Raw genomic sequence first — 20,977 nt, forward strand, 5'->3', positions numbered from 1 at the left:
GGACTGAGAGCAAGTGGGCTTTGGTCTCCAACTCCGCCTTTTACTAGGCTGGAAAAATGACTTAACTCTTCTGAGCTTCAATGTCCTCAACCATAAAGTGGGGTTAATAAAAATCCCTGCACCTCGTGAGGTTCTTGAGACAGTAAATGGGACTCTAGGTGAAAATTCTTTCATGAGATCTAAAGTGCTTACAAAATGTCACTTAAAAATGAACGTCCTATTACAAATCCTCTTCTAAAGTTCAAACAGGCTCAGAGACCAGAGCAAAGGTCTCCTGATTCCCACTCAGTTTCTCTTCCCCAGGTTGCTGCACTGCGGCTTCCCTTCCCAGGCTAGAAAGTCTTGGCAAGAGCAAGTCCCTGGGGGAAATGACTAGGTGCTGCGAGGGAGGGGCAGGGAGGAGTGGGATCCCCACGAGGGTGAGGAGAGGGCACTGGGAGGGGAGGGGCCAGGGCAGACGCTCCTACCTTCTCAGTTTGCAGAAGGCTCTGACATTAGGCCTTGTCAGGTCTCTGTTGCTGCCTCTGTCCACCTTTCAATTCGCCCGTCTGTGTGGTTGAAGAGGCCCTAGCATAAAATAACAGGCTTTTTTGCTTTTTCGAAAATTTTGAAAGCAAAGTCAGGTTTTAATGATCAGTATTTTGTTCCTTGGTATTTTCTTTCAAGCAAAGGCCATGTTATTGTAAGATACTACATTTCAATGGAGCTATTCTTTCGTCCCCAGCAAACATTCCTGAGTGGCAGGTTTTAGGAGACGTTCCAATTTTTATTGCTTCTGGTGTCCGATAACCTTGGAATGAGTATCTGTCTCCATGCCCCCCAAGGCCATGTTATTTCATAAAGTTACAGCTCTTAAAATTGTTCTTTAATAAAAGCAAGTGCCACTAATTCTAAGTAAAGTGAGCTTTCCAAATAAGACCAACTGAGAATGTTTAAAAGAAAAAAAAGAAAAGGAAGACACTTCAACAACAGGAGTCCACAGTGAAAACTGTGCATAGTTGAACTACTTCAGGGGTTTTCACAGCCATTTAAAAAGATGTCATCAGCAAACTCATTCAAATTTGCCAAGAATGCTGAGCATGATGGGCACGTTGTATCTGTAGGCCAATATTCAATCCAGGTCGAGGAATCTAAAGGATAGATGTACCTGCCAAGAAAAAAGGATGATGAAACTGTTGTGGTGATGGCCACAGATAGAGAAGAGCTGAATTCCACGGAGCTCAGGCTGCTCAGCCTGCCCTAATCCCCTAATCCTGTGAGGCCACACTGTCAGCCAGGCTCTGCCTCACTGGCCTCCCCCTGGGAAGGATCAGAAACCCCCAAATCTCAGGAAACTGCTTGGGGCTCCCATGATTAAAGGCAGGAACAGTATCTCTTTCAAGATCTATTTTTTAAAAAGAGACAATAAGATGCATATTTAAACATTTCTCTCTTTACAAACAGAACCGTCCAAGAACTTATTGAGGGGGGCAGATGTGGCATAGAGGGGGATGGATGAGCGCCTTCAGAAGCATCCTCAGACCCAGGTCCTCAGTTGGTTTATCCATCAGTGAGTGCTCAGCCGCCCTCATGGTTTTAAGTGGTTCTTCGTTTTAAATTCATATTGTTTCATTGCTTCTTGGCCTTATGGCTAAGATCAAGTGTAAATTCACATTATTGCATTTATGCTCCTAATGGTTTGTTGGTTAACAGCAGGACACATAAGAAACATGTAATTAAGGATAAATGACACCTAGTTTTGAAGGAAAGATCAGAGACTCCAAAATGACTTACTTGAAACTGAAATTGTATTTTATCTGGAGGGCTTCTTTACCCATAATTAAATACTGTCTTCCTTTTTCCAGGTCAGCGTTAGCACACATGGCCTTTTTAATGAAGGTGATTTCAGAGACTTTCTCGACAACAGCTTCACCTGAGAGGCACACAAGTAAGATTATCACATTCATGTTACGATATTACAAGTATAAACTCTTAACAATTCCATGGCTAGTTATTAATGAGTATAAACTTATACTGAGTGGCTACAGGAGAGTGACAATGTCCATATGGTTAAGACTGCCATTTGTTGGCTGTGTGGCCCTGGACAAATGAGGTTCAGACCCATCATCTGGAAAGTTGGGAATGACAATAAAACCCACTTGTAGAACTGTTGTGAATATATGAGAAGTGCTTACAACACAGCAAGCACTGTATAAGTGCTTCTTATCCTTACTCCTGTAGAACCAGGAATTAAAAGAACTTCTCTAAAGTTGAACATTAATCCCCAAATGTTATACAGCAAAATAAAAAAGTATTTGGTAGCTGGCAATGGATGACTTTGTAGAGAAGTGCAGGATATGTGAAAGACTTGGGAGGATTTGAAAGAGGATAACTTTGGGATTCCCAAAGAACTCAGGAGTCGTCAAGAAGCTGGCTCCGTTACCTCGAATGCATTCTTCCTCTGTTGTCCTGTTGCATTTCTACCCATCTTGAAACACATCTTCAATTCTCGAGGTATCCAGTAAACACTCCTGGATGTTCTTTGTCATAAATATCTCTGTCTCCCCCTTACTCCCATTATACTTGAATTTCTATCACAATGTTTCATTCCATATATCTGTCTTCAGCTAGGCTGGAAACTTCTTGAGGCAGGGACTGGGTCTGACTCATTGCTATAGATTTGGGACTGATGATCAGTTATTTAACTCTGACAGAGTTATCCTAATTGTTAAATCCTGAAAAACTTCTGAACGTATACTTAATAGTAACTGCATATATGGTAAACTTTAATTAGTAATATTTAACAAAGGTGCACACATCAGTTTGAGCTGATTTTCTTATACTCTCCCGATGACCATTAAGACATGACTGCCCCGGGGCAGCAATATCTAAGAGCATCCCCAGCACTGTTTACCAATTCAGCCCCTGTCATGGTAAACAGTGTGGCTGCTGGAGCCTTATCATTATTTTTAAAAGCCTTTTGTTATAGAAAATCTCAAGCATATTCAGAAGAGGGACTAGTTAATTAACCTCAGCTTCCACAATCACTAATCTTTTTTCCATTTATATCTTCACTCCAAGCACCCTATGTTTTAGGGGAAACACCAATTATCATTATCCTTGAACTGCGTGGTTGTCCTCTGTTCTAAGTAGTTTAGTTTTTAGTTTGGCTTATTGTTTGTGTGCAGCAATTCTAGGGGTAAGTGGTAAATGTGTGATGTTCTGATATTTATATAAATTCCAAATTTGTATATATTAAAAAATGGACACCCAGAATGAAGAGATAATAAAATATGCAAACATTTCTTAACATTTCCTTTTAAATATCATAAATATGAATCTTCTGAATAGACAGGAGAACAAAGAAGAGATGATATTGATAAAGAACTACAGCTTGGGAATCATCTGATACTGCACAACATTCAGAACAGCCTGGGATGTCTTCTGATACTATGCAAGAATTGGTACAATATAAGACAAATAATTTGTATTTCTGGAATGAAAAGCACTTGATTATTTCAGTAAAAATAGGAATGGTTTATTCTTTCTTCCTTACAATGTGAAAGATGGATGCAAATGGTGCTCAAAAGTTAGACTGTGAAAAGATCAGAGTGCTAAACACCTATTTTGGTCAGAATAACAATCATGATTCAGATAAAGAAAATTTGTGATCATCAATGAGAAAAAAATAGAATAACATCACAAATCAATTTCATACAGTAAAACATTTGAAATAATAAAAACCAGAAAAACATTTTTATCAGAGTATCCATCAAGCAAATAAAGATTTAGAAAGTATTATTAGAATCTAACTCTAGTCTATGGCTAAAAATGATGAAGAATTTTCATACTTGAAACACCTGATAGAATTTCAAAAGAGAAGAAAATCAGTATAAACATAAAGTTGCAATTTAGATTTACGGTCCTACTTATTGCAAAATTTAAACCTACTGAAATGAGAACACAACTTTTTGGAAAATATAAATAAGGTGATAAAGTTTCAATCATTGAGAAAATCAACTAAAAAAAGATCTTTAAAATAACATAAAATAAAAAATTGGGACTTTGAAGACCACTTAATGGGTTTTGTTGATTTCAAGGTACTGGAAGGAACAACTGAACAACATATCAAACTGTTTGTGAGAGAAAGGAGTCAATGAGGAATATTTATGTGAACACCTTATTGGTACAAATAGATTGCCAGGGAAGAGTCGGGCTTCAGCAAGAATTCTGAAGTTCCCAGCTGTTCAATTTGGTGTTGACTGAATTACCTGTCAAGCAGGTATCAAGTGTCTCTGGACACTACAAAGATAGGAGCCAAGCAAAATCTCACTTTAAATATTGTCTTCATAAATTCAGTGTTTACTACTGCATATCTAGGCAGAAGTAAGTAATGATAGGAAAAGCTTTAAAAATTGCAATAATGAAAAAAATTATGATAATGAAAACAGGAAAAATATTGGGATTTTGACAGGCAGCTGGTAGTGCAAGGATCACAAAGGCAGTTTGGAAATTATATCAAGCCTGCTTGGTTCACTTTGATAGATACTGTGATATAAGAGCAAATATTTAGAAAGTAGATAGATTTCAGATATGCTTTTTGGTGATTTGCTCATGATAGTCTAGCAATTATGTCAATACTATCTTCAGATGTTCAAGAAAATATATTTCAACTTTAATAAGTTCACAGATTAGGGAATGAATAATGAAATTGTGTAAAAATAAAGGAAACTATGAAAGCGGAACAAGAGCTTTTGACAAAATCAAGAATGATTACAAATTTGATATAAAACAAAATAAAATCAATTTAAGGGAAAAGATAATTATATGAAAATGTTTTTGTTTTAATGGCAAAAGTAAAAAATTTGATGAACTTTTAAGTTTTTTAAAAAAATTCTGAATCCTAAAACTTTGTCTATGGTGTTTGTAAAACTCTCAAGGGCAATAAAAGTTAAGAAAATTAGGAAAACTAAATATTCAATAAATTTTCAAATTTCAAAAAATTCAATAAGTTGTTGTCATGATTCAGCTGATAATAGAGATACACTGAATACATAAAAATGTCAGACAGTGTCCAAAGGACTAGAAACATTTTGAATGTAATTACTACCAATTTAGCAGAAGCTGATAGAGACTTCAGGACCATGAACGATACTGTTGCTATTAGGAGAAATTACTTATTGAGATTATAGGTTGTGTAAAGACTATAAATTCAATAAAGATGTAATCGGAAAAGTTTGATGTGGTTCCTTATTGTCAAATCCAAGCTCAGACAGGGGCAATCCTGTAGTGAGTCAAGCAAAATAAGACTGACAATTTCTAAAAATAAAAAACTTATTTGGAATTATTATAATGATCTAATGAATCATTTGTGTGACAATTTACATAATTTGACAAGCAGTTTTATAATATTTACAGCTTAGTTTAATTAGAGAATACAAGGGAACATATTTTAAAATGTTTTATATGTTATTTTACATGTGAATTCATTTTATTATGTTGGTTAGTTAATAAAAGTCTCATTTATCCTTACATGGCATCCAACCTACAGCTTTGTACTTCATGGACACTCTTAACTGGTTTCCCTGTTTCTACTCCTGATTCCCCCCACAAAAGAAACCAGAATGATCTTTTAAAACCATAAATCAGATCATGTTGTTTGCGTACCTCAAACCTTTTATTAACTTCCCTTTGGAATTCCAGAATAAAATCCAAATTTCTTGCCATGCCTTATAAATCCCTGTATGACCTAGCTCCTGCCTACCTCTCGGCTTCATCTCATACTAGGTTCTTCAGCTCCCTGGTGGTGCCAGGTTACTTGCCATCTCAGGGCCTTTGCATATTCAGTTCCCTCTCTACTCCACCCCTTTAAGAATGGCTAACTCCTGATACCACCCCCAAAACACGCCATCTGTTATCACAGTGAAGGAGTTTCCCACATTAATTACGTGTCTCAAATATAGTACTTGTTATGATTTGTAATTGTTTAATTTGTTTGTTCATTTTCTTTCTTCTTTTTTTTAAATGTATCTCCTCAAACAGAATATAGACGTTATGAAGGCAAGAACTCTGGCTGTGTTATTCAAGTTGTATTCTCTGTGACTAATATAATGCCTAGTCTACCAACATAATGTCTCATTAATGGCACATAGTAAGTACTAAATATTTGTTGAGTGAAAGATGAATGAATGAATTCTCACCAGCTTTGTAGATATCCAGGAGGGTTGCAGTGTACTTAATAAAGACATTTTCTTCAGTGATAGATGTGATACGAACTTTATAAGCTGGTAGAAGAAACAACATAAGAATTCATGCTTAATATCGCTAATGCCATGTCCAGCAGAAGTCAGAGTTTGTCAAACAAATGAGAAATGAAGCATACCAAGCTCTTACGGGCATGCTGAGGTAAATCTCATTTCTTCCAAAAAGCCTTCCTAAACACTCTCAATCTGACTCTACTGATCATGACTAATGATTCATTCTAGGAATCATTAGCCCTAGCCACTGTTATAGAACAGGCTGATTAGGATAACAGCAGCATTAAATTAAAAGACAGAAGCACACTAAACAAACAAAATATGCCTTTGTTAGACGTAAAGTTCAGATTCTGATCCTTTAAATTAGTGGGGTCATGCCCATCAGGAACGTGGAAGAGCCCCTTCCTTTTCCATTTGCCCACAGAGGGGCCTTTATCTATCATTCAGGCCTGCCCTATGGGCCTCCTGTTCCCTTGCCTTGATTCCTTGGATACCTCCAATGGCTCTGATCTTTGGATTTTGATAGGATTTGGTCTTCTGACGCATCTTTGCTGGGATTGGCAGCTATCTGACACGAGACATTCTCTATCCTGTTTTCTCTTCATTCAGGCATCGATTTTTAATCCATGGTATTTGATCTCAGTTTTGGGATGAGCAGCTTGAAGGGACCTATCCCTTCTATGTAACCTAAGAAAAGATTCTCTTATTTTTGTTTTTGATGGGGTTGAAGTGAATGACCTAAAAGGTTTGTCCATTTTTGAGATTCCAGCTAGCTAGATGAATGAATGAACTCACTGTGCCAGAACCAAAGGTCAAGTGAATTAGTAGCCTAAAACAGATTTTAACATGTCCTGAATAGGAGCGCCTGGGTGGCCCAGTTAGTTAAGTGTCTGCCTTTGGCTCAGGTCACGATCTCAGGGTCCTGAGATTGAGCCCCACATCAGGCTTCCTGCTCAGCAGAGGAGTCGGCTTCTCCCTCTCCCTCTGCCTCTCCCACAACCGCCCCCTACCCTCACCCATGCTCTCTCTTCTGCTCACTCTCTCTCTCAAATGAATAAGTAAACTCTTAAAAAAAAAATGAAGATGAATTCTATGGAAAGACTATAAACCATACCCAATTTATTCTGATGGCTATATTTCCAGTAAGTGAGATCAGTGTAATATAATGGAAAAAATATTGGAGACCAGGATGCATCCTAGTTTTACTACTTAATTCCTGCATGACTTTGAACAAATTATTTAATCTCCCTGAGCCTCAGTTTCTTCACTGGCAAAATACAGATAATCCTCTGTTACCTCAAAGAGGTCTTATGAGACCCCAATGAGAAACCATATATAAAAGCAGTCAGTAAACAGAAAGTGCTGAATTAACTGTACTTACCTTTCATTTATAAATAATACCCTACTTTCATATACACACACACAAAAGGTTTGAGATCATGTACAATATACTCTCTTTCTCTCTCTCTTAAAAAAAAAAAAAGCCAGAAATAAACATTAGAAACCAATTATGATATGGTTTCACTCTTATGTAGAATATAAGAAACAGGGCAGAGGACTGCAGGGGAAGGGAGGGGAAAACAGAATGGGAAGTCATCAGAGAGGGAGAAAAACTGCGGGAGACTCTTAACTATAGCAAACAAACTGAGGGTTGCTGGAGGGAAGGTGGGTGGGAGGGATGGGGTAATTGGGTGATGGGCATTAAGGAGGGCACCTGATGCGATGAGCACTGGGTGTTATATACAAAACTGATAAATTATTGAACACTACATCTGAAACTAATGATGTACTATAATTTGGCTAATTGAATTTAAATTAAAAAAAGAAAGACAAAAAAAGGTTAATATCCAAAATATATAAGGAACTTACACACACACACACACACACACACAAGAATAAAAAGAAAACAAAGGAGCTAATTCTCTGAATTTAAGACAAGACTACAACTGTACTTGGGCATCTGATACAGCTCTGAACCCTGGACAACCAGAAGGAGATGCTCCTTTTGAAGTGGAAGATTGCAATTCTGCATATATTTAAAATGAGTTAGTATTGATATTTTTACCTTGTCTTTGAAGGGAGTTTGAAAAATTCTAAGCCCCCAAACCACCTTTGTCTCTGCCTCTGCTCAACTGACTGGAAGAATAGTGAAATCTTACACCTTCGTGGTTTCTCATAAGTTCTCTTTGAATATATTTTAGTTCAGTATGTTTAATTCGATGGGCTCTGTTGGAGCAAATGTCTCAGCTGGGTGTGTACATCACTCACTTTTAAATGAAAGTCACGGGCGCCTGGGTGGCTCAGTTGGTTGGGCGACTGCCTTCAGCTCAGGTCATGATCCTGGAGTCCCGGGATCGAGTCCCGCATCGGGCTCCCTGCTCAGCGGGGAGTCTGCTTCTCCCTCTCCCACTCCCCCCTCTTGTGCTCACTCTCTCTCTCAAATAAATAAATAAAGTCTTTAAATGAAAGTCACATTTCTTTGCTGAAGGATAAATAATTTTGCATGTGAATGTTAAAAATCGATGGCATTTTCCTTCAAGGGAACACATGGCATGTAGTATCCAAATAGTCACTATGAAAAGTTGTTGATCTCTCTAACAGATCATGTTTTCATAAAATTTTATGTTTAATGGAACTCTATATAGAAACTTTGAACTTACCATAGGCAATGTCTGGTTTACATGCTGTTTCTTTTCTAGTATCTGCAGAGATTGTCAGATCCAGTTCTGTCTGCATTTGTCCGCAGTCAGCTGGATTTTGTGAAAAATGGCAAAAGTTAGGTTAACATAAAGAGGCAGACACTCCCTTTGGCAGTAAACACAGTTTTCATAAGCCCTGACAATCCAGTATAATCTTACAAATGCCATTTTCTCCTCTTCCATAAAGTGAAACATTATATAAAGCAAAAACAAAACAAAATAAACAAAAACAAAATCTTGAACATGAAGTTTAGAATGGGTTGTCACTCCACATTCAGTTCTTTAGAAATGTATATGCTTTCATTAAAGAAAGGAGGAAAATTTCCCATTTTGAGTATAATTAAAAGTCCCTTGAAGGAACCGAAATGATAACTGGACTGATTTACAGCTATAAAATGGTACAATAAGTACCTAAGAAATGTATAAATATTAAGGTTTTTGAAAAACAAAATAAACCCCAAAACAACCCAGACCCTCATGGAGTCAGTTGTTAATGATTGTTGAGTTCTGGGTCTTTTCCTTGACCAAGAACCCTGCCTTGGATTTACAGAAGACTGAAGGGAACTGGGCAATAAACAGAGATGTCACTAAGTGTTAAGGAAAAGGAAAAAGAATGGGGCTAATGGCTCAGTCCTGAGCCTCTGTTCTCTTAAGCTGTGGTCCTATTACATTAAAAAGACCAGGTGAAAAGTAAGAATTTCACATCCTGTTATCCCTCTGATATCCAACAATCATCTAGCTGGGGTTTCTCTGTCTTTGTACAGTAGAACCTATCAGGGTTGTCGAGAAGTAACTTTGCAGTATTCAAGGAATCAGCTTTCAGTCAGCTGAGATGTCTACTTCTGAGGAACGAGTTTGTCAAACAGCTTCTGCCAGATTAGCCCTGGATTACGAGTGGCTGCTTTAAACAAGCATGCAGCCTGAACATGTTACATGAAGTTTACCTTCTACGCATTTGCATGTTACTCCTTCACAGACTTTCTGAAGTTTGGCATCGGATGGGCTATAAAACATGGTGCATCGTTTATCTGTGGCAATGAAAGCATAGTTAGGAGAGGTGGCTTGATTAACACACAATACATTTATGGATCAGTGAGTCTCTCCCATGGGGCCTTGGAGATGACTTCTTCCAAAATTTCTTTTTGTAACTTAGATTCAGGGAGGTTAAACTGTGAATTGTGTCTCCCAGCATGGGTCCCTCTACCCTCCTTCAAAATGATTTCCCCTTCTGTGCTTGGAATTTTACTGTTCAATATTTCTTAGAATTAAAATATTTGATGCTTCCATGAATGAGAGGAAATAAATTATGTTACATGAGAGTCTACTGAAAGAACTGTAATTGTTTAGGCTGGAGAAGAACAGGGGAAGGGGGTGCCAAATATGTTCCATGTGATTTTGGAAGATAAAACTAGAATGAATGGGTGTAGAGTTTGGTTCATTTTAAGAATTTTTTTAAAAAAGTAGAACTGCCTAAAGTGGAGTTGTCTGTCTTGTGAACCAAAGAGCTCTCCAATCACTTAGTATTCCCAGAAAAAGCTGAGTGATCAAATGTGGGGTCATTGATTCAACATTTATCTATACAGTATTGAACATTGTGTTAGATACTAGGGGACAAGGATGAAAACATTCTGTCTGGGTTTGGTGAGAAAGATATGCAAACAAATAACTACAATGCAATGTGACAACTGCTACAATGGAGCTCTCTGCAAAATGTGATGAGAATAGAGATAAGAAGTTGATTCTGGGAGGATTAAAGAAACTGTGTGTGGGGGGGAGGTATGTGAGCTTCTCCAAAAAGGAGAGATGCAATGAATACTGTAATGAAGGCAAAGTAGTCCTCTGAAGAAATTTTAGAGTAGAGTTGATTACCTGGTCTGTGGTATTCATACACCATGAAAGTGGCAGGACTCAGAAACCCAACTTGAAAAAGTTCAAATATCCGGAATCGAACACAAAGGAACTCATCGGAAGGAATCTGACAAATGCAAGGTTTGAGTAAATTGTGGGAGAGAAGAGACTCAGCATTTCAGCCTGTGAATTTTGAACAGTGATTAGAAATGGGGACTGGTGGAAGGTGGAACTTACCGAATTCAGTTGCAGAATAATATGTCCATCTTTGATTTGGTAATCAGTTAGTAGCTGATCTACCCCTTCCACAAGCTAAGAGAGGAAAGAGAAAGCTTGGATTTAATTTCATGATCTTTTTTTTTTAAGTTGATCTTTTTGTTTAAATGTATTCACCCAATATTGGGATGTTAGACATGGGGATGTAATCCACTATTCAAAAAAGTTGAAGAGCCAGCTCCTCCTCTTGAAAAAGTCTGAACATGTAATCATATGCATTCACATTTTGTTCAGACCATGCGAGTCTATGCCGCCACTTTACTTTGAAAAATTAAAACTTAGGTAGGGGCGCCTGGGTGGCTCAGATGGTTGAGCGTCTGCCTTCAGCTCGGGTCGTGGTCCCGGGGTCCCGGGGTCCTGGGATCAAGCCCCACATTGGGTTCCTGGCTCAGCGGGGAGCCTGCTTCTCCCTCTCTGTCTGCCTCTCCCCCTGCTCATGCTCTCTCTTTCTGTCTGTATCTCTGTGTCTCAAACAAATAAATAAAATCTGTAAAAGAAAATATGTCTGGAGACATTTAAAAAAAAAAACTTAGGTAGATTGTTGGTTTGGAAAGAATATTCTAGGTGATTCTGTGAAGGTGATATATTAAAATGAAAGGAAATAGCTTTATCCGTAAAAGAATGCAGTAAAGAAAACCAAGCATCCATAACAATATGTAAAAGAGAACATTTACAACTCTTAAATCTTCTGGGTTTGCATTGATTCCGGTGGGCAAAGAGATATCCATCACTGCATGGGAAGACCCAGATGATGATTCTTCTTTGCCGGGCTTGTAGCTAAAATAAATGAGAGATAGGAAATTGGAATAAATAAGTAGACAAGATTCTTTAAGAAAAGGCCTTATTTCTTAGTAGGCTTTAATTTTTAATTTGGGTCTCCACTTACTTGCCTCTCTATAATACATGCATTGCAATTTCTAAATGTTAGTGTTGCAAGAGATCTTTGAGTCATCGATTCTAACTCTTTGCTCACTTGACCAACACTTTATTGAGAGAGCGAGCATGAGTGGGTGGGGCAGAGGGAGAGGCAGTGAGAGAACCCCAAGCAGACTCTGCACTGAGTGTGGAGCCCAACAAGGGGCTCTATCTTACAACCCTAGGTCATGATCCTGAGATCACGACCTGAGCGGAAACTAAGAGTCGGACGCTTAACCGACCGCGCCACCCAGGCGCCCCTTGACCGATACTTTAAATGGACCTGTAGCGGTCACTCAGTCCAAGCTCTTAATTAACTAGTAGAGGAAACTGAGGACGAGAGTAAGGTACTCATTCAAGGTCACATGACTAGTTCACCCCAAAGCTACATAAGTCTCTTGATTCTCATTCTAGTTCTTTTTCTGATGGAGCATACTCGAAAAAGAAAATGTGTTCTATATTTGAAAGAGACTCAATAAGCATGTTCCAGAAAAGGCTTGAAGGAAATACCCTAAAATGTTAGCAACTACTCTCTCTGGGTGGTGAAGTTATAAGTGATTATCTCTTTTCTTTTCCATGCTTTTTCTATATTTTCTATATTTTCCACAATACTTTATTTTTTAAAAAATGTTTTAAGGACCATCCTCTGTCTAGGAATTGTGTTTGGGATGAAGCTAAGGAAAAAGGCAAAGGGGGTAAAGTGGGAGATTTGGTGTTTTTTTGTTTTTCTTTTTGTTTTTTTCTGTTGAGAGAGAGAGAGAGAGAAAACCCCACTGAACTGGGGAATCAGGAAACTTGGGTTTTACCCCAGTTCTGCTGAGAGATTTCTACAAATCGTTTTCCCTTTTTGGAGCTCATTTTCGTATTTGTAAAATAAACAGTGAGAGAGTATAAACTTGTGTTTCAAGTTTACCTTTATAATTCCAAGGCCTTGTTTTGAGTGGCAGAGGTTGGTGCTACCATTAAGCAGAATTAGAAGATTTAAAGGGGGCAAGTTGGCAGGTCAGGGACTGAAGACCAGGGACGGGGGCAGAGTGAGGGTGGTTCTGCAGAGTTTGAGTTTCAGTTCCAGCTTCAGCTCAAGATGCTTGAGAGGTAGCTGGACATTTGAGAGTGGAGCCTGGAAGATCAGTCGGAATTAAAGGAAGAAACTGGAGAGACGGCTTCATAGGGGGAAGATAAATTGATCTCACCTGAAGGAATGAGTATTAGTGAAATGGAAGGTTTTATGTGAGTTAGTGAGGTGGCAAGGGATCTCTTTTCCCCAATCACACCTTATGAGGGCAGACACTATTAGATGTTTTGGATGTAATATTTACTGTAACAAAGATATTATAAAATCTCTGGTTTACAAAAATTTAACCCCATTCTTCACCAAATTAACAGTTAACAACAGACTATAAGACAACATGGAACTGTAAAATGACATCTGGACATCTCCCTAAATGGATGGGTGAGTATCACCAGAAGCAGAGAACTCTTGTTCACAGATGCAAATACTCTGTCAACAGAATGGAAAAGGGCCTCCTGAGTGGAGAATGTCTATGAAAAGTTGCTGGAGCCTGATGACTGGTTGTCATGGTGACTGTTTCAACCGTGGAACAGAAACCTTCCTTTCAAGAAGCCCTTCGCCTGCTGCCAAAGACAGCAATCTCCCCCAAAGGCATTTTGTTCAGAGAGAAGGAGAGAAATGAAATCCTTTTTTCTTTTCTTATGGATACAACAGGGAGGTTGTAAAAAGCTAAATACAGGAAAGAGACCCCCTGAATACAGAAACTGTATGCTGGCATTTTTTTAATCAGGAGAGAGAATATTTGAAGGCAAAGATTTTTTCACCTGAATAAGTACTACACAGTTACTTTTGGACTTTATCCAACATAACTTCAGCTTCACAGAGCCAAACCATATTCCACCTGGCTTTTTTGAACATTCTGTTCCCCATTTGTAAAAGCCCCCCCCAAAATAGAAAATTCAATATTACATCTCCATTTGCTTTCTTTTGTATATTGACAATCTGGAATGAGGCCTCCTGTCAATGAATTTAAATGAATGAGTTTTTGATAAGAACTTTTATGTATAGCAGAGTTGTGGGACATAAGAACTGGAAGACACTTGGATATCAGATAGTTTAGTATCCCTGCATTACAGAAGAGGCCCAGAGAAGCAAGCTGATTTGCCACAGATCACTTGAGTCCTTCATGGCAGAGGTTGCCCCACAGGTGTCCCACTGCCCCATCAGAGCCCTCCTTTGTGCCCACAGTAGGGTCCCATGCAGCGATTCTGGCTCTGCCCTCAACAAGTCTGTTCACACCTCTCTGTGACCAGTGTTAGAAATTTAAACACAACTGTGATCACGCCTCCTCCCCCAGAAGAGAGGTACCTAAGAGCAGAAATGGCAGTTAGGAGGATGGGAAAGGGGAACTTTAGCAGGAAGACATGAGGGAACAAGGAAGGGTGTTTGAGAGGGAACAGAGGGCAGAGACTGACCAAGGACCGAAGGAGGTATTTTGAGTGGGCTGCCCAGTGCGGGAATCCTGAAAAGAGAGAGACTGGACAAGGATGGGAAATGGCTGGGAAGGAGGCGGTGAGAAGCAGCATGCTGTTCCTCGAGGTCACTGGTCTCGGTTTATACTGACTGAAGGAGGTAGTTTAGATCCTGGACTGAGTATCAGGGTCTGGGGCTTGAGGCCCTGGCTCTGCCACCAAGTCCGTGAGAACTCAGCAGGTCACCTCACCTCTTTGTGTGTCAGCTTCTGGGATCACTATATCATCCCCCAAATCCTTTTCCGCTCGAATGTATTATACAACTCTATGGAATTTCTAAGTGCTTTGACATCATGTGTGATTATAAGTAAAGTCAGCAGAATACCAACCACAGAAATCAGTTGTTGAGAATATGAAGAGTGAAGGAAACAGCACAACAGGAGGTGCTGAGGGCTGATGAAAGGAAGAGGTGAGGAGCCTATGTTCTGATCACAGCTCCACCACTCTGAGTGATCACTAAGGGATGTGTACATAATTTCAAAAACCTATGCTTTTTTTAAAAAAAAGATTTTATTTATTTATTTATTTGAGAGAGAGAGGGAGAGCAGGAGCAGAGGAGGGGGAGTGGGTAGAAGGGGAGGGAAGGGGGAGGAGAGGGGAGTGGGGAGAGGGGCAGAGGGAGAAGCAGACTCCTCACTGAGCAGGGAGCCCGATGTGGGGCTCCATCCCAGGACCCTGGGATCATGACCTGAGCCGAAGGCAGATGCTTAACTGACTCAGCCACCCAGGTGCTCCCCAAAAACCTACACTTTTATAAGCATTTTAGGATGGTGGCTGTGGTAAGCAGAATAATGGCCCCCAAAGATGTCCATGTCCTAATCCCCTATACCTTGAATAAGGGACTTGCAGATGTGATTAAATTAAGGATCTTGCAATAAAGAGATTATTCTGGATTATCTAGGTGGGCTCAATATAATCATTAGGGTCTTTATAAGGGAAAGAAGCAGGAAAGCCAGAGGAGATGTGATGATAGAAACAGGGGTCAGAGTCAGAGAGAGATTGGAAGATGCTGTGCTGTGTGCTCTGCAGATGGAGGAAGGGACCACAAGCCAAGGAATGCCTGCAGCCTGTAGCATCTGGAAAAGGCAAGGAAGTGGGTTCTCCCCTAGAGCCTCTAGGAGGAAAGCAGCCCATTGATTTTAGGACTTCTGGCCTCCAGAATTATAAGAGAATCAGTTTGGGTTTTTTCACCATTAAGTTTCTGATAAATTGTTACCTAGCAGCAACAGGAAATTGCCACAGTGGCCAATTTAGGCCTCTGGAGTTACTCTGCAGAGGGTTCAGCACCAGTGGTTCTCAAGGCTGGCTACCATCAGAATAACCTCTAGGGGTGAGGCCAGAGTTTTGGGTAGTTCTAAAAGTGCTCCCACTGACTTCCATGTGCAGCCTGAGTTGAGAACTACTGGCTGATATGGGCTAGGGATTTTGCTGGGTGAATGTGATTTTTCTAAGTAGGAGAGTAGGAGCTGCTTATAAGAAAATCTTTTTCTTTTTCTTTTCCTAATACTTCTCTCTCCCCTCTACCTTTCTGGAAGATAGAAAAAAAAAATAGTGTTTGAATTAGAAGAAGGTCAAAAGTGGGAGGGAAAACTATGAGCAAAAACAAAGTGGTTCTATAGAGTAGCTATCTAAGAACACCCATTATGTCCTGCATTTTAAAAAATGCACAATTTTGCATCTTCCAGCCATCTTAAAATTCAAAAAGATGTAAAGAGATAGACCTCAGACCTTGAAGTCTGCACTCCCCTTTGTGGAAACAGGCTCACCTGGCACAAGCTATGATGCGCTTGTAATCCGAGTCGCCATAGCCTCTGTAGCTGGATGCTAGCACACACGACAAACAAGCAAACAGAAATGACAGTAAACCATTTTTAGCTGTTTTGCACCTGTTAGAACAGAATAATTAATGAAAAGGTCTCTGAACACACTTAAAAATAATTTATGATTTGGAAGTTGACACTTCTAGTGATTTTAATGGAAATTCACGGCTACTGACAATACCAATAATTATAACAGTTCTCTGCTCTTAAAGAACTTATAATCTTTTTATTATGTTGTGTTAATCACCATACATTACATCATTCGTTTTTGATGTTGTGTTCCATGATTCATTGTTTGCATATAACACCCAGTGCTCCATTCAATACGTGCCCTCTTTAATACCCATCACCAGGCTAACCCATCCCCCTATCCCCCTCCCCTCTAGAACCCTCAGTTGGTTTCTCGGAGTCCGTAGTCTCTCATGGTTCATCTCCCCTTCTGATTCCCCCCCTTCATTCTTCACCTCCTGCTATCTTCTTCTTCTTCTTTTTTTTAACATATAATGTAATATTTGTTTCAGAGGTACAGGTCTGTGATTTGACAGTCTTGCACAATTCACAGCACTCACCATAGCACATACCCTCCCCAATGTCCATCACCCAGCCACCCCATCCCTCCCACCACCCACCACTCCAGCAACCCTCAGTTTGTTTCCTGAGATTAAGAATTCCCCATATCAGTGAGGTCATATGATACATGTCTTTCTCCGATTGACTTATTTCACTCAGCATAATACCCTCTAGTTCCATCCACGTCGTTGCAAATGGCAAGATTTTATTCCTTTTGATGGCTGCATAATATTCCATTGTATATAAATATCACATCTTCTTTATCCCTTCATCTGTCAATGGACATCTGGGCTCTTTCCACAGTTTGGCTATTGTGGACATTGCTGCTGTAAACATCGGGGTGCACGTACCCTTTCAGATCCCTACTTTTGTATCTTTGGGGTAAATACCCAGTAGTGCAATTGCTGGATCATATGGTAGCTCTATTTTCAACTTTTTGAGGAACCTCCATACTGTTTTCCAGAGTGGCCGCACCAGCTTGCATTCCCACCAACAGTGTAGGAGGGTTCCCCTTTCTCCGCATCCCCGCCAACATCTGTCATTTCCTGACTCGTTAATTTTAGCCATTCTGACTGGTATGAGGTGGTATCTCATTGAGGTTTTGATTTGGATTTCCCTGATGCCGAGCGATGTGGAGCACTTTTTCATGTGTCTGTTGGCCATTTGGATGTCTTCTTTGGAAAAATGTCTGTTCATGTCTTCTGCCCATTTCTTGATTGGATCCTTTGTTCTCTGGGTGTTGAGTTTGATAAGTTCTTTATAGATTTTGGATACTAGCCCTTTATCTGATATGTCATTTGCAAATATCTTCTCCCATTCTGTCGGTTGTCTTTTGGTTTTGTTGACTGTTTCTTTTGCTGTGCAGAAGCTTTTTATCTTGATGAGGTCCCAATAGTTCATTTTTGCCCTTGCTTCCCTTGCCTTTGGCGATGTTTCTAGGAAGAAGTTGCTGCGGCTGAGGTCGAAGAGGTTGCTGCCTGTGTTCTCCTTTAGGATTTTGATGGACTCCTGTCTCACACTGAGGTCTTTCAACCATTTTGAGTCTATATTTGTGTGTGGTGTAAGGAAATGGTCCAGTTTCATTCTTCTGCATGTGGCTGTCCCATTTTCCCAACACCATTTGTTGAAGAGACTGTCTTTTTTCCATTGGACATTCTTTCCTGCTTTGTCGAAGATTAGTTGACCATAGAGTTGAGAGTCCATTTCTGGGCTCTCCATTCTGTTCCATTAATCTATGTGTCTGTTTTTGTGCCAGTACCATACTGTCTTAATGATTATAGCTTTGTAATAAAGCTGGAAGTCCAGAATTGTGATGCTGCCAGCTTTGCTTTTCTTTTTCAACATTCCTCTGGCTATTTGGGGTCTTTTCTGGTTCCATACAAATTTTAGGATTATTTGTTCCATTTCTTTGAAAAAAGTGGATGGTATTTTGATGGGGGTTGCATTGAATGTGTAGATTGCTCTAGGTAGCATTGACATCATCACAGTATTTGTTCTTCCAATCCATGAGCATGGAACGTTTTTCCATTTCTTTGTGTCTTCCTCAATTTCTTTCATGAGTATTTTGTAGTTTTCTGTGTACAGATTCTTTGCCTCTTTGGTTAGATTTATTCCTAGGTATTTTATGGTTTTGGGTACAGTTGTAAATGGGATCGACTCCTTAATTTCTCTTTCTTCTGTCTTGTTATTGGTGTATAGGAATGCCACTGATTTCTGTGCATTGATTTTATATCCTGCCACTTTACTGAATTCCTGTATGAGCTTATAATTTAAGGAAGGAGTTATTTAAGGTAACATGTTTGGGGAAGGTTGCAGGGAGAAAGAGCTGATGCCTGGATTCACTGGTAACGAGAAAGTTGCCTGTAGGGATAGGTCTTTGAGCCACACATGGAAGCTCCCAGGGCAGAAGAGAGCATATGCCCTGACCCCAGGGCCATGGTTAGAGGAGGACTACAGTATGCAACGGGACTTGCTTTTGAAGTGGAGGGGAGAACCAACCCACCAGAAGAGGGAGGTGAAGTCCCCAGGTAAAAAAAGAAGGTACAAAATTACAGTGTAAATCATGCTGTTTTACCTTCTATGTCTTGGGTTTCAATTTTCAAATGAAAGCTGCAAATTTCCTCAGAGGTGCTGGTTTTTTGAACCACAGTTGTTACCTACATTGAGATGAGTGAACAAAAATATTCTATTTAAAACAGGACAGTGGGAAAGGCATTATGGCAGTACTGTTGCTGCAAATGGGATGCTTGAAGTATCATTTCCATAATCCAGTGCAAATTGGGTGAAATGAAGACTCATGTCACAATAGCTGGACTTTCAGCAAACCCCACAATTTGAAACATAGCTGAGAAGCCCAAGTAGGGGAAAAAAATGACATCTAGCCAGGCAGAATCTTGCCAAATCCCATGCAGTTAAATCTGAGCACCTCACTGTAGGAAAGTTCCTAAGCCTCTCACCCTTGAACCTGTACACTCTAATTTTATGCATAACACTACAAGGCTAGGATATATGGTTTTCTCCTAGCTCCCACACCACCATGGTAAACAACAAATTATAGGTGTGCATGGAAGGGCAGGGGTGCTACCAGAGGTAGGTATATTGAGAGTAACTAGAAGTGACAGAGAAGTGGACAATCCATCTCCCCACCAACCCAACCATGCAATATTATGAAGTCTTTGAAGAAATAAATGTGCTAAAGATAGGAGCATAATTAAAATCATCAGTAGAATGTTAAATTATGCTTAGAATATATAATTTATCTTATGTCAGCCATTTGGCAGTCACAAGTTTTTCTAAGCTGTCTATGTATGTGCATGCAGTCTATGGCTAAAATAAAAGAAACTTAAGCCCATATGTTTATACATCAATCTGCAATGATGCTGGATAAACGAGGTGTGACTATGTTATGAACCATAGAAAACATGGATATATAAGTGTGTGTATCCACACACATGCATCATATGTATATATACATATAGAACCATGAAATTATGTATCTATAAGTATAATTATATGTATAATTTCCATAAATACAAAGACTATATGCATACAAGGATTAACATAACCATTTGCAAAAAGCAATTTGAGGACAGCTACCAAGATAGCTAAAAAGAATTAAATAAATGAATCCTACTTTAGTCATGGTTACCCAAGCCCAGATTTCTGTAACTTTGTGGCAAAGTCCCTAACTTTCTTTTATGTTCCTTAGTACAAGCGGACACATCATTGAAATTGGCTTTCAGTGAAATACTTACATGCACTGTGGCCAAGCCATTGCTGTATCCAGTACTGACCACGAGGTCATCGTTGAGAGGCACCTGGAAAGGGGATAAGAAACCATGCTTTCTTTTCTTATTCAATAGGGAGGGAGGACAGAACAATGAAAAGGGTGGGCAGATACCTGCCAGCTTCCTCTCTCAGAGCTTTCGTGAGATTAAATGTGTAAGACAGTGAAAATCCTGTGCACACAGACACGAAAAGTGCTGGAAATTCTACTTTCCCTTCTACATGTAAATAAGATGTCTGAGATCTCCTGAGTAAGCCAGAGAAACCAACATATCAGAAGTCATTTTTGGTTACATCTTCATTTATACATGGTTATGATAAAACTGGATCTTCATCTCCTTTTGCCAACTGAGTAAATTCCTTTCAGTGCCTCATGATGGCTTGTCTCCTCCACATCCCACTGGTCTCTGTTTACCAAAACCCTTGGCACCCCACCCAAACCCCTAGCACCTCACTTAAGCCTGCCAAATCCTTAGGTGCTGATGGTCTTTTCCCCATCCTTCTAAGAGGAGAGTGAAGGTATGAACTGGGTTAAGGAATTCTCCTCTCCAGAAGAGCTCTATTATACAAATGTCCCCTGATTTGTGGAAAGCATGGGAGAGATCATTTTGTGCAAGAGGCCGGAAGAGTTGGTTCTTTGCTCTCTCCAAGTCTGCAGCCTGCCCTTCCCTTACTTAGCACACTAGAGCAAAAGGGGTTTGGTGTGCATGAAAAGTCATCAGCCCTTCCTCTAAATTTTAGAAAATGTACGTAAAAAGGCCAACTTTCTTGTTCTCCCTGATGG

The 20,977-nt window shown here is 39.7% G+C and overlaps 1 protein-coding gene across 1 annotated transcript in view; it reads right to left on the reverse strand.

Moving 5' to 3' along the window:
* Positions 1-495: 495 nt before the first annotated feature.
* Positions 496-20,977, reverse strand: part of C5 (complement C5) — a 92,045-nt gene continuing 71,563 nt past the window's right edge. The window contains exons 31-41 of the mRNA XM_021691140.1: positions 20,163-20,225; positions 18,983-19,064; positions 16,285-16,342; positions 11,734-11,836; positions 11,021-11,095; positions 10,805-10,910; positions 9,880-9,963; positions 8,897-8,986; positions 6,180-6,263; positions 1,774-1,912; positions 496-1,147 (exon numbers count right to left, since the gene is read on the reverse strand). Coding sequence (XP_021546815.1) covers positions 1,009-1,147; positions 1,774-1,912; positions 6,180-6,263; positions 8,897-8,986; positions 9,880-9,963; positions 10,805-10,910; positions 11,021-11,095; positions 11,734-11,836; positions 16,285-16,342; positions 18,983-19,064; positions 20,163-20,225 — 1,023 coding nt within the window. The 3' untranslated portion in view covers positions 496-1,008. The remainder of the gene's footprint in view (positions 1,148-1,773; positions 1,913-6,179; positions 6,264-8,896; positions 8,987-9,879; positions 9,964-10,804; positions 10,911-11,020; positions 11,096-11,733; positions 11,837-16,284; positions 16,343-18,982; positions 19,065-20,162; positions 20,226-20,977) is intronic.

Source organism: Neomonachus schauinslandi, chromosome 13 (assembly GCF_002201575.2).
Source record: "Neomonachus schauinslandi chromosome 13, ASM220157v2, whole genome shotgun sequence".
Taxonomy (NCBI): domain Eukaryota; kingdom Metazoa; phylum Chordata; class Mammalia; order Carnivora; family Phocidae; genus Neomonachus; species Neomonachus schauinslandi.